Here is a 14,039-nt window from a genome sequence, read left to right on the forward strand (position 1 = left end):
AAAAGCAGACAGAGAAGAGCCTTCCCATTTCTTTAATCTGTGTAACTCACAATGATACTGTACACAAAGCACACCCAGGCATTGGAACGATGCACTAACAGCAAGGAGGAGAAGGAAGTTGTACAGAAGGTTTGTCACACACAAGCGAGTCATCGGCACGGTACTGTACACACAGGGGCGTACCCAGCACGGCTGCCGGCGCCCTCGGGCATGCCCTCCAGTGGTTCCCCACACACACACGTCTGTTACCCCTAAAGCAATTTTTTATAAATAAAATACAACTAACATCGTCGGAATATAAAATTGACAGTCGAGGGTATCAACAGGCAGAGGGTGCTGAGGACAGGGAGGGGACCGTAAGGCTTCTAGAACTAATAGGAAATGCAGCAAACGGTGGCGATACCTGAAGAAGGGGCTGCTACAGCAAGCACAGCGGCTGCTGGGCGGAGCGGGAGTTTGTTAGTAACCCTTTGGCTAGTTACTGCTCTCGGCTCGCGTATCGGACACTGTAAACGTTTTTGGTATTAGAATTTCGCCTCATCTGACTGAGTGATCTAGCAAACCCAGGAAAACAAGTTGGAGGGAATGCATGGGCTCCTCTTTTTATTTTTAAAAGACTTTAAAGGGACAGTGTCAGGTAGAAAGTCTGGCCCAATAGTGCAGTAATATAAAAAGCTGCTTTTTATAAAAAATCTGAGTTCCACAGCAGAGTTTAATTCCCATGGAAACAATAAAAAAAAAAAAAGCCGAGGCAGCCTGCACAGCGCGGGCTGTATTGTGCTAGTGTGAGAGAACAGGACGTGGGCTGCAGCAGAAGCAGCACGACTGTCGCCGGTTGCGCCGATGGCTGCCCGGACAACGGCGATAGGGAGGAGCACAACAAACTTGATATTCTTTCATTTTGAAGCAAACAAGTTATTTGTAACAAAGATAAATTAGGTCTTTAACCTGACAGTGCCCCTTTAGTAAGGGTGGAATATACATTCATCTTTCCCTCACCGCATCCAAACGGATCCTCTTCCATACACGTGGAAAGGCATCGGGTCATGCATTGCTCTCCAAAACAGCTTGGAACAAACAGGTGATAAACACAGAGTTAAACTATTGCTATTGTTCTTTGAGTGAGTAGCATGTTGATCTTTGCTTCAGATAGACGAGTGCCAGATGGGGGCGGCTGAGGATAGATTGATGTAGACTATGATGGACTGAATCGGTAGAGAAAAACTTACTGGCATATTTCCCGGTAACTACACCCACCTCATCTGGTATTATTGCAGCAATAAAGGTCCTGCTCTACAATTGCTTCTCTGTGTTGGATCCGTACAGTGGCCAACAGATGGGGGGCAGGGAAAGGACCCGGGCACGTTTCAAGAAGCTCAACAAAGGATGAGGACGGAGGTACTATGATTGTCAGTCTAACTGGTTAGTAGCTGTTTAAAACATGACGTGATGGAGAGGTGAGTATAATATTGCACTTCTGCATTAATTGACAGTTACATTAAACTTGGTCCATAAAATAATTGCTTTGTACATAATGCCTGAAACAAAAAGCTACATTTTTAAATATTAATAAACCCTGAAGGTTCCAGTCCCTCCAGACATTTTTTTCCTCTACATAAATAAATAACTTTCAATTTTATATATCCACTTTTTATGTTGAACATTTACATTCGCCTCTGTTTTACACTATCTACACATAAGAAAATGTGAACATCTTGTCAGCATTGGAAAATGTACATATCATGCCTTGGTTGTGGACTTGGAGGGAAGTTGAATTTTGCAAAGGCCATATCCAAATTTGCAGAAATTTTGTGATGTGGTTTGGTGACTTCACAGGATGGATTGTGGCTTGGCTTCCTACTCAGATGGCATCTGTTTGGTGTAACATTCGACTAGCGAAAAGCTGGGGGGGGGACAATTCACATTGTTTTTAAACCCAGTAAGCTCTGGATGTACATTCAGAGAGAGCTAAGCTGAGTCGGCAGAAAGGGAAGTCAGTTTTCAGTAACAAAAGTAATCAGATACATTCTGTAATTCAATAATTATCAAAGAGAAGCGGTTAAACATTTTGCAGTCAGGCTGCAAGATGTGGGAGATGCACTGGGCAGCGGGCAGGCAGCTGGGTTTGAGCACTCCACCGGCTCGGACGCCATCGGCAGCTCCGCACTGTCCCTCCTCTGCCTCCGCTTCGGCCCTCCAGTGCCACGAACACGTGAGATCTACCTTGGATGTCTGATGAGTTAGATTTGCCTACCGTGGCCCAGAGCCAATTAGCAGAGCAGCGTTCACAGTGCTGTGTGTCTCAGTGCGGCCGTCCTGCACTTCATATTGAAACAGTTAATAAAATGAAGCAGCCAGTCTAAAAAATTCTTTGTTATAAATAAGATCCTCATAAGTAGAAAGTGATATAAAGACCGGAAAGTGTGGTGGGGGAAAGCAGGGTTACACATAGTTGGGGAGCTCGGTAGGACTATAAAATCTCCACGTGAAAGAGGCCAACTGGAGTCTGTAAATGGGCAACCCGGACCCCCGGGGTGGATGCCCCTCCGCCCCGGGAGATGTGTGCAAGGAGGGAACCGGGCCCTTCACCGGGGCCAGGCTGACCTGGGAGGGACAGGACTAAGGGGCTGCTTGGCAAGGCCTCGCTCTAGGCACTGTTCTCCTCCACTGCTGCAGAGTGACACGCTCCCGGTCCTGTACCGCGCACGTCTTGGTGTCACCGGGGGTGCCAGCCAGCAGCGAGCGCTTCGCCCTGCGCACCGGAGGCTCCCCTCTGCCACTCACCCAGCCCCAGCTCGCTCCAGCAGCGCACAAACCATCAGTTCAGGCACATCCACTGAGAAACACACCAGGAAAATTAAGATATGGCCTTTTCTTAAGGTTTCCTGACATTGTTGGCACACTTCCTTACAGTCTCCTTACTGCTGGAAAAACTTCTGCACAGATTTTTTTTTTTTTTTAAATATATACATATATATATGTGTGTGTGCATATGTATATGCATATATATACACACACACCCTGGCTTAGCAATATTTCATTGTCATGCACTACAAACAGTTAGGTGTAGCTACATGAGATGGTAACAGGTTTCCATTCTAAAAATCATCAGTGCAAAAAACAATGAGGTTTTTACAGTTCAGTAACTACAGGTAAAAGAAGCGAGTCTAGTTCCCATGAAAGCTGCTACTGAACTTGGAGAGAACCTGGGAAGAAGAAAACGTCTCAGAGGTGGGTGTTGAGAGAGTCAGACCCTGCATTTGGATGAGAAGAACTGCAATGCAATCTAGCTGCTGAGTGCCTTCAGCCGCTTCCAAATATACGGTGGTTACTTTTGGAAATTAATATATAGCGAGAATATTTGGAGACTAACAGCAAATTAAGTGTCTGAGGTTTGTAACAGCTCAAACAAAATAGCTCGTATTCCTCTTTTAACAGGTCAACACATTAAATTCCATCGGCTTCTAAAAGGTCTCTTTAAAAAATAACAGTAATAACGACCCCGCTTTCTTGGGCGTGAATCTGCCGACATTCTGCCTCTACCAACAGCATCGATCCATCTTTATGCTTTGCCACTGCCTGTACTCCTTGGGAAAGTGGCTGAACTTGAAGCTCTTTGTACAGGTAAAGCTCTCGGTTGCTCTGCCTGGCACAGCCCACGATAAATCCCTCGCTTGGGGCTGTCTGCGCAGGGATACAGCATGCTTATCGAACCCCAGCTCACCCGTGCTGGCACCGGCAGAGCACCTCAGTCTGACTCCTGTGACAACCAAGAACAAGTTCCCCCAGCCTCATCCCCTGTTCCTGTGGCTCTGAGGACAGCACTCGGTCACGCGTATCGGAGCGATGGCTAACAAGGCGAGGAGGCACGTATTTACAGTCACTAAACCTGGATAAGAGAAGGAGGCAGGAGAGAGCGCGATCTTGACCTGGAGACTTTTCCCCCCCCAATTTCCAGCTGTTCCTTGGGCTCATGCTGCACAAACCTGACGCTCCCGCTGCAAGGCCTGCACATTCTGCATGGGAAACATCCCGTCTCTTCCCAGAATACCATGATGTTATTAGAGTAGCACCATATTTACCCTTCCAGCCTGTAACGCCGGCCTCGTCCCTCTTTCCTTTTGTTTTCTCCTCCGGTGGCTGCAGCCGACAGTCACTGGCTCTGGCCTGGCTACTTCTGCCCCAAGAGGCCAGACTCCAGCCGGGATGCTGTGCTCCGGCCCCAGCACCCCGTGGCAATGCTCATGCTTCTTTGGCTGCGTTCCCTGTCCCTCTCCTTGTCGCTGTCGGACTGGCTCTGGGTGCGCTCGGGACGGTAGCTGGTGCTGCTGCCGGTGGCCGAAGGCTGGGAGGAGATAGTCCGCAGCAGGTGATTCCTCTTGCGCAGGAACTCGGTCTGGCTGGGCAGCCCGAAGCTGCCTTTCCGCAGCGCCATGCGTGTGGTGTTCTTGGCGGGGCGCGAGCGGTGGTTGTACTCCAGCTGGGCCAAGTGGGCTGCGTACCCCTCCGTGATGAACTGCAAGACAAGAGGCATGAGGGCAGGTGTTAGAGGGATGGGACACGTTTCCCTGATAGCCACTGGCAGCCAAACGCATTTGCTGTACGAGGTTCTCTGGGGTGATGTACAAGACACGGAGCCACTCAGATGTGATGGGTCCTGGTCTGTGGGACAGTTCGTGTCCTCTTGGCAAACACTAGCTCAGTCACCAGTTCTAAGGTGACCAAATTCCCATCGCCCTCCTATGGGAGGCCCTTGGCAGCACCTCCACGACTCAGAGAAGCAGGCTCCTACCTGACACTGGCTCTGCAGCTTCTTGGTGGGTCGGCCAACGATGTAGATGTGCGTGGGTGGGAGGCTGATGGAGCTGTACACAGAGATGTCCTTAGTAGATCCATATGCCGCATGGATCCTCATGTGGAGCTGCGGGGAGAGAAAGCAACACGTGGTCAGAACATATGGGTGCCCCGTGCTGCTCAACAGGCAGGGCTTTTTTTTTTTTTTTTAAATAGCATTTGTGGGACTCTCAGGTCAGTAACTTATGTAAGTTCCAGCTGGATAATGCACCGCTGTGCAAAGCTCTAATTAACAGAGCTGGGCATGTTTACAGGCCAGAACAAGAGGAGTAATGGCAATACAAAAGCAGATCTCTGCTTGCTGAACCACAGCCTTTCCTTGAGGTCTGCGGGGGGCAGGGGCACCGCACACTTCACTGCCTACTTGTCACTGGGGGAGAGGAGCGGTTTGCAACCCCCCGTGCAGTAGTTATTAGCGTGGAGCCTTCCCCTCTGCCAGCCATGCTGCTGCATGCAATTCTGCTGTTTAACTCTGCTGGGCAGAGGGAGAAGGGACAGGGGGCAAAATATGCTGCTTTTCAGGGATTCATCTGCCTCCACTCCGAGCAGAGAGCAGCTCCTGGCCAACCTCTTTCTTAGTGGGCTGAAGCAGGGGCTGGCAGCGGAGGTGTGGACACTGGTGCCACCACAGACTGGCCGGCTTTGTCCCTGGAGCCGTGGGCAGGACAGGGAGATGGAAAGGAAATCTCTGGCCCTGGTCACAAACTTGTTCTTCTGGAGGACAAGGGAGAGCAGGCAGCAAGTAAGGGCCAGCTGCTCCCACCACTGTGATGGGCTGAAACGAGAGTTCAAGAGTTAACGAGGGGTTTCCCTGCTGTTCAAGGCAGGGCACAAGTGCTCGGACACTGGCAGTTCCTTCGCTTGCCAGACAGAGAAAATCTTGTTTTATGTGGAGCTTTTCTGAGGCTCTGGGCTGAGCAACATTAAGCCCTCCCTGGGGTCGAATGCTTGGGAAGATGCTCTGTGGAGTCTCCTGTCAAGGCTGGGTGGTGCAAGGCCATTTCTGCAGCAGCTCCATGCCCTCTCTGGCCTGATGGTTACACCACAGGCAGCCAGAAAGCCACCAATCAGGTAAAAAAAGTGCACGTGTGGGGAAGGGAGGCACTGCTGCCTCTGTTTCATTAGGCATTTGGTGTTGGAAGAACCAGTGATAAAATGGACCAGCGCAGAGCAGAGATGACAATTTAACAGCGTAGACACTTTTGTAGAACAATGGAAGGATGAAAATAAAATGAACAGATTTATCTTCCACTGCGGGTCACACTGCTGCCAAGAGACTGGTGCTGACAGGGGCACTTGGACGAGGAGCAATCTAAACCCGTGCTATGATCATATTTCAGCAGACCCAGGCTTACGTCTGTGATGAGGGATTTCAGGAAGTTGGCCTTGTGCCGCAGTGGGTCGTGAACGAGCCCATCGCAGAAGGAGACGATCCCATGGGGGAAGTTGTGCTGTGCTAACCACGCTACCACCCTCTGCTTCTGCATGTCGGGGCGGCCCGTGACATAGATAATGAGGTAGCCGAGGTCTTGCCAGTGCCTAGAAGGAAAGCCACAAGTCAACGGATTGCAGACCTAGAGCAACGCCAGGGTAAAGCAGACCCACTGCCCCAGCCCCTGACGCTGACCTTACAACGTCGACAGCTCCAGCACGGACTTTGGGGTCACTGCCCATGATGGATACACTGGCTGCAAAGGAGCCGTCGATGCTGAACACCACAAACTCCGTCCCCTTCGGCAGGACTGTGATGTAGCTGTCTGCATACGTGTGGTCACCCCTGAAAGGGATGCAGGTATTTATAGGCATCAAGATACAGAGGTACTTTCAGGAGGTATCACCGAGTCCTGCAGCACATCACAAGCCCAAAGCAGCACCCAAATCCAGGCCAAAGCCTCTAACAGCAATGCCACCCTCAGTTACAGCAGTGACAGGAACGGCATGAAGGCCTCTGTTAAAGTGGGTCTGGAAATAGCACACTGGAGCCCTGGTGTCAGCAACTCAAAAAAATACCCCCAGAAAACCATTGCTGGGTTCACCACTGAAAAGATGGTCCTCTCCTCCCCCTTCCAGAGCTCAACACCAGCAATTGGACCTGAGCTGGAGCCTCTGGGCTGTGAATTATCACGAGTACAAAGTTCTGTCCCTCAAGGACAAGTTTATGGTCTTTAAAATATGCTCAGTTGTGCAGTTTTGCAGATGACCGCAAGGCCATGCGTCTGTGGTGCAGAAGGCCTGCTCCTGCATCCTGTTGATGATGTCGGAGTCAGAATAAACCGTGGATCTTCCTCTTACAGCTGTAGAGTACAAATGGCTTTGTCCCTGTTGCTGGCAAACCAGGCTCTGAACCCACCCAACAATCAGAGCCACCCCACAAGGAGGGACCATAATCATCAGATTCCACTTTTGTTCCTCTTGTAAACTAAGCCCGGCACCCCAAGGTACCTCACCTGACCACCATCTTGACAGGGTACACGCCAATGCCCAGGCGCCGGTTCTCAGGGATGACATAAGAAATCCTGCCACTGCTGTTGCTGATCTCTGTGTCAAAGTAAACCCACTCTCCTGATGGCGGCTGGGTCATGATGTGAATGTCCACCTGGGAAGACAGCAAGGCTGGGTCAACAACAGCATCAAAGACACAGACAAGTAGAACAGGCCAAGCACGGGGACCTTCCACCCAAGCCCCTTTGGATGGCAGCAGGGTTCGGTCCTGCTTCCACCCTCTGCACTTCACAGATCCGAGCTGAGAAACACCCAATCATCAGGATGCTGGAATGAAACCTGGCCTCTGTGGTAAAGACCTCCACGATGAACGCTGCTGCTGGTAGGAGGCACCACACAAGTCTGAGCAGGGGAACCTGGCCAAGACGCAAAGGTAGCAAACCCCATCAGGAACCAAGGGAGCACCGACCAGCGCTGCCTCTGTCCCTGTCCCCCACACTTTTCACCCCATGGTGCACAACCCCCAGAGCAGACACAGTACCTTTTCTCCTGTGAGCGTGACCATATCTAACGGACCGTACATAAACCTTCCAGTTAAGGTCTGGGGCCCTTCTTCATTAGCGATGGTGTCGTTTATCCTGTGGTTGGCTGTGACGTTCTGCACAAGTCAAGAGAGAAAGGGAAAAAAAAAAAAAAAAGGAAAGAAAAAAGTTTGCAGCGATGGACAGCCTCACAGGGAAATGCCAAATATAACCAGACAAATTGGAGCATGGGTTTCTCTGTGCCATTCCCCCCTCCACTCCACCCACAGCTCTCAGCTTTAGAAAAGAATTTGACCTGTGGCAGAGGTGAGACCCTGTGCCCCGCATTGATGGCATGGATTTGAGTGTACGTGGCTGAAGAGACAATTTCAATAGCAGTTTGTATGTGCAATTCTGATACAGTCTATTAACTCTTTCACTTCGGATTTAAGAGGCAATACAAACAGCTGCCAGAGAAATTTGCTGACGTTGTTTCAGCTTTAGCAGAGAACTGCCCTCTTTCGGGAACTGGAGACATTTCCTGGGAGCGAAGGGCATTTACTGAGCACAGAACTTGCGTTATTGGACTTGGAAAGACGTTCCGTCTCCCTGACCCAAAGCCAACGCTTTCTGTATTTTACATAGATTCAAGGCCAAGAGGAGACTTTGCTGGTACAGATCTTTAGGGTTGCTCTTTCACAACTACACGGGTAGGATGTAATCACTACTATGTACCAGCAGTGCAACGTGATCCTCCGTCTCTGCTGTGGACGGACACAGCTGTGCCCACGCTGGCCACCTTCAGTGCCGTTCTTGCAGCCCAAATCAAAACCCCTCTACAGGACAGCGCTTCCCCCTGCTGCAGCCCTCAAAAACCCTTACCCGGAGCTTCACATGTGTCCTCTTGCGGAGCCACTTCTCGCGGGGCTTGGAGGGGGTGAAGACAGACACTTCCTTCCCATCCAGCTCCAAAACGCTCGAGTTCTCATGCCTCATCACCTGCAGGAGGACAGATCCCACCGACACATCACCCACTTGCACAGCGAGCCCCCTCCTCCTGCCCACGCTGTTCTGCATCTCCCGAGCCAGCGCTGACTAAGGGCAATGCCTGGACAGAGGTGGCCTGAGTTCACCTGCCGGGTGTTTGGCTTGTCAGCTTGCAGGTTTTACAGGCTGCTCCCTTCATTGAAAGGACAAGTGGTCTCTTCCGAACTAGCAAAGCCTGCGGCCAGCGCTGACTTAATCCTGGCTGGGACGCAGCTTATTTAGATTGTCAGGAGGTACAAAACTGACTCAAACGCAGCAGGATGAGCTCTGCACTTAGATATCTGCCCTTCCTCAAGGCATTCAATAGTCTCTTCCCACGGTCTGCAAGGGACCAGTCTCCTCAAACGCACGTTTTCTGACATTCCCGTAACAGATCTAGCACCGGCTGCTCTGACCAGCCTCATGCCGACAGGTGCCATCCCTTCAGCTCAGTCCTTATTTCTATTTAAACACATTTTGGACTGCTCCTGTCCCATGGCTTTTGCTCCTCATTTTGAGAGGAAACAAAACTATTGATTTGACCCTGGTGGAGGCACGCAGGGGTCCGGCTCGGCCACATGCAAGGCAGTGCCCAGGGTGTCCGTCCATCCTGGCCTCATCTCCAAGGTTGACAGAGCTCAAGGACTTCGTGCTGGTGGGATGTCGCTGCACCAGAGCGAGGATCAGAGGGGGAAGGTGATGCCCATCAGCCAGCCTTTGGAGGCAACTACTGCCTGTCACCAGGGTGCGGGCAGGGATGGAGAAGCAGGATTAGATCCTACCTAGACTGCTTTTAAGCTCTGGAAGGCAAAGGGAAGAATAACACCACAGACCCCAAAAGGTGAGGGGACATCTCAAAGGCTGCTGTAAGACTGGGAGATGACCCTGCACAGAGAACTCCAAAATCGGCAGTAGTCCTTAGTGACCCCATCCCTCCAAAAAATTAAGGAGCCTCTTAAATGTAGGCTCTTTTACAAGATCTTGAACATATTTTGTGTGGTCAGCAGCTCTCCAGCTGACCCAGGCTGTAGTGGTCTGACACAGGCCAGCTCGCTTTGCAGAGCTGAAGCTGTTTTTCTTCAAGGGAAATGGAAAAAGGACCCCAGGGAGGATGAGCTTGCTGAGGAGGGAGTTCATGGAAATCCAAGGTAAACAAAATAACAAGTTTTACTGAAAATTATTTAAATCAGGAATCTATTCGAGTCCTATTTGGGCTTGTTTTAACAAGATTTAATCTTTGGAGGCTAAAACTATTCAACAGCTTGCTTTTACATTTTGTCCAGAGATAACTTTCAAAGGCGATTAGAAACAAGTCCTTATTAGGGGAAAGAAGTGGTGTGGTGCTTCAGAAGGACAGCAAGATGACAGGGAATGAGAAAAACCCTGGTGTCAAGGCAGAGACGAGTAAGTAGAGACAGGCATCAGGGAAGGGGGCTGCCAGACTCACAAGGCAGGTACCAGCAGGGTTTGAATGGATGGAGAGGTACCTCAAGTCACAAGATATGAAGCACCACGCTGTGCTACAGATCCAGGTTTGGGCTGAATCCTGAATAATTGGCTATTTCATGAGTGGAGCATTTTGCATATGAGACCGTCGTGACTGTTCCCACTCATGCACAATTACGGGTCTGTCTCTCTCTCTCTTTCTCTTCAGCCCCATTAGGCTGAGTTCGATGTGGGGCTGGGGTTTCACAGCAGCTGATCCGGCAAGGTGTATGCAAGCACAGAGATGTCTCGCTGGGGTAGATACAGCCTGGGAAGAAAGGGTCTCACTGGATTATCGCTACTGCTCAGCTGCCACCAGTACTGACATCTCTGTTGTTTATAGTTCCCACACTACTTGGAAGATAGCACTGAAAGAAAGTTTGCCAACGGAATCATAAATAATTGAGAGCTGCAGTCGAGGAGGCTGGAAGAGAGCAGGGACAGCTTAACAGCTGAGCAAACCCAAGTGCCGAAGTGGGCAACAAAACCCGCAGAGTTGCTTTTAGTTTTGTTTTTTTCCAGTTTTGTGCTCTAAGTTCCATTCCTTGGGGGGTTCATACTTTGTAAGGCAAACAACTCCCCCTCATCCCCAAGGAACTGAAGGAAAAAATATTTATTTTAGGGAAAACACATTTTAAACAGTAAATTTAAATCTCAGGCCAAACACAGGTTGATAGAGTCTGAGATGTCAGACTCCAGACACCAGCAATCCCCATTTACCTAGCCCCAGGAAAACTGCTTTGTACTGGAGGAACGAAGGCTAAATTCCAATGCAGTGACGATGGTCTGAGTTCCTAGAGGAGACCACAATAACTTAGAAAGCCAAAATGGAGAGCCCAACCCTGTCATGTCAGATTCATACAAAACTTCTCCTTTGGTTTTATTGTATTTGGTGCTATTTTTGTCTGTACATCAAGAAGTTTAAGTTTCAGACTTGAGATCCAAACTCGCACACACAGAGAACAGCTCACTTCAAGAAACAAGTGCCATCGACTTTTGCCACTGCGATCTGATAGGAAACGGCCCTGGGCTCACTCTATGGCAAGCCCATCTGAAACCTGTTCCGATGATAAAACCCAGACCCAAACTAACCAGGTGTGACAGCACACATCTGTGAAGTTTGCATGTGTGCAGCTCTAACACCACAGATGAGGAACAAAAAGGCGGCGAAGAAAATGGACCTGCAGTGGCAAAGGGTATTTTTTCATCTCTACACATCAATGAGAGTTATGGAAGGTGCAGTGGAAAAAACAAAGAGCCCAAAATATTTTTCAGCCCAAGGGAGATCAGGGTAGGGATGACGACTGTACCTGTCTCAGCAGGAAGGAGACAACGTCTGTGGACTCCCAGTAGCTCGCATGGAAGAGGTGCGGCAAAGCAACCGTTGGGAAAGCCGTCAGAGCGTCAGGACAGTAGAGAGCGTAGTCAATCCTTTTGGTTCCCCACCACTTGGCAGCAACTAGAAGCAAAAGACTCATTCAGACAAAGGGGGTTCACAGGCACACACGGCCTCTGTCATAAACAGTATTTCGAGGCTCTGGCTCCTCGCTCCAGGTGCACAGTGTTCGCTCAAACCAAGGGAGGAACACACAGGGACACCACCACTTGAGCTCTCCTTTATTTAAGCAAATAAGAAGGCACTAGAGGGCAGGTATTATTTAGCTGTTAGTCCAGACCGCAGGGAAGGGGTCCAAGGCTCATGTGCAATGAGCCTGGGAATCCACGTGCCAAATCATAAGACAGAAAAGCATCTCCCTGGAGCTGTGGGAGGAAGGGTGTGTGCTCTGCTCACCACAGTACATGACCAGGCCATCTCCAGCCCTGCATCCAACTGCTTTAGCTTTCATCAAGGAATAAAAGACTCTTTAACATCCAGATATTGTCCACACTAAAGAGGATCCAAATACTGGGAGTTCATGTGAGATGCTAAAAGGCACCACAAGGCATGGTGCTACAGCATGTGCTGCTGGGATTGGTAGTCCCCAACAAGTCCTGGTTGCCCTTCAGGGCTACCACATTGCAGGCAACCAAGACGTCCAGCCCAGCCTCCCCAGGAGCACAGCCTCTGCAGCGGCCAACAAGAAAAGTGTCCAGGGGCGCTGGGACTCCATTACACATGGGACTGAAAAATACACTGGGACTTGGGTGGGCAAGGTTACAGACAACGCAGAAGAGTTTCTCCCCCAGGGAGTCAACAACTTGCACACAGGTGACCGACAGCCACCATTCACCCATGGGACACCACCACACTTCAACGCTGCCCTGAACTCTGCCCATGTGCACATCCTTTCTGACTCCCTAGCAATGAGCACGTCTCAGCCCAAAGCCTCAGACCCCAAAGGCGTGGGCTGCTCTCCCAGCAGCGAGGAGTCCTCAATCCCCACACGCTCTGGCCTGGAAAAGCAGCAATGGAAAGAGAAGATGGATCAGATCAAGAGAGCAACAGGAGGAGCTGCGTTTGCATGCAGGTTGCAAGCTGGGACTTTGACAAGGGCTTTCTCAAGCTTGGTTTTTCTCTGTGACAATGTTCCCTTTTTATGGGCTTCCAGGAGAGCTGCCAGGTATAAGGTATGATCCAACAAACCCCTCTTGTTAACAGGGAAATCTAGTTGGTGACGAGCACAGATGCTGAGCTGAAAAAATGGACCCACCAGCTCCTTCCAGCGACCTGCACAAAGCTCCCACCACAGCAATGTGCAGAGGGTTATGGCACCAGCACACCCCCGTGGCCCAGCCCTGGCTGTGCTGAGTGCCCAGGCCACCCTCATCCTAATGGCCCTTGCTTTTCTGAAGAGCCATGGGAAGGAGGAGGAGGGCGTTGATGGATCAACTTGGCTTTTCCAGAGCACATAGGCACCTCCTCGCAGCCATTTCTGACTCTGTCTTCCAAATTGGCAGCTCCTGGTCATGTCCCAACCTTTCATTTCTCATGCAAGTCCCCAGCTTGGGTAATTTCAGATTCTTTGTAGGAAGCAGACAGGATTTACTCTTCCATGCTCAAAAGACAGCGGTGGAGGCAGAAGTGTTGTCCCCACAGCTCTGCCCATAAGAACTCCTGCTCTTGCCAAGTTGTTAGCTGTGTTACGATCAATCTTTGGAGCAAAGTGACAGAAATACTTGTTAAAATGCAATCAGAAGTTGCAAGTGCCTCAGTGAAAGCGCATAGATTTGTTGTGAAGTTCTGTGACTATCGAATGAGAAAAGAGGTCGACCGGAGTGGATCTCTCCAGAATACCTGTCTTGATGTCCAGGTCGGGTATCCGAAGAGCACAGTCTGCAGCCTGACTCCATGGCCCTTTGAGCTTTCTTCCCTTCGAAGGGATTTCATGTTTATGCTGCCTACGTCTCTTGGATGAGGTTTGGGTAGGGGATTTGTGAGGGAGGGCAAGTTGGGACAGAAGGCTAAACCCTCTACAATGATTAAAGTTGTGTTTGGTTTCTAAAAGGAAAAATAAAATAAAAAATAGCAGAAATCACACTTCTTATTACAGCATACACATGCTGCAGGCAACGCCACTTTCATCCTGCAGAAATTTGCAGTGCAAGGGAAGCTGCACCCTAGGGTAGGCTCCCGGGAGGGAGCCATGGTTTTGTTGGCCCCCCTGGACTTCCTCCGGCTCTCCCTGTGGGATAAGCATGGACCACATCCAACCCTCAGTGCTGCAGCTTCGAATTACCACCGTGCTAATAAGGTCGAGCGCAAGAGCTGCA

The 14,039-nt window shown here is 50.2% G+C and overlaps 1 protein-coding gene across 10 annotated transcripts in view; it reads right to left on the reverse strand.

Moving 5' to 3' along the window:
• Positions 1-3: 3 nt before the first annotated feature.
• PITPNM2 (phosphatidylinositol transfer protein membrane associated 2) overlaps positions 4-14,039 on the reverse strand; it is a 141,977-nt gene continuing 127,941 nt past the window's right edge. For 6 of the 10 annotated variants that reach the window (XM_072880455.1, XM_072880450.1, XM_072880452.1 and 3 more), the window contains 9 exons: positions 13,564-13,767; positions 11,639-11,787; positions 8,700-8,816; positions 7,838-7,954; positions 7,302-7,450; positions 6,482-6,631; positions 6,210-6,393; positions 4,793-4,921; positions 5-4,516 (listed from right to left, as the gene is read on the reverse strand). In XM_072880455.1, the coding sequence (XP_072736556.1) occupies positions 4,172-4,516; positions 4,793-4,921; positions 6,210-6,393; positions 6,482-6,631; positions 7,302-7,450; positions 7,838-7,954; positions 8,700-8,816; positions 11,639-11,787; positions 13,564-13,767 (1,544 nt within the window). In that variant the 3' untranslated portion in view covers positions 5-4,171. Of the gene's footprint in view, positions 4,517-4,792; positions 4,922-6,209; positions 6,394-6,481; positions 6,632-7,301; positions 7,451-7,837; positions 7,955-8,699; positions 8,817-11,638; positions 11,788-13,563; positions 13,768-14,039 lie in introns of all 10 variants that reach the window. The other 4 variants (XM_072880458.1, XM_072880457.1, XM_072880456.1 and 1 more) reach the window with 2 other exon arrangements.

Source organism: Ciconia boyciana, chromosome 15 (genome assembly GCF_034638445.1).
Source record: "Ciconia boyciana chromosome 15, ASM3463844v1, whole genome shotgun sequence".
NCBI lineage: Eukaryota > Metazoa > Chordata > Aves > Ciconiiformes > Ciconiidae > Ciconia > Ciconia boyciana.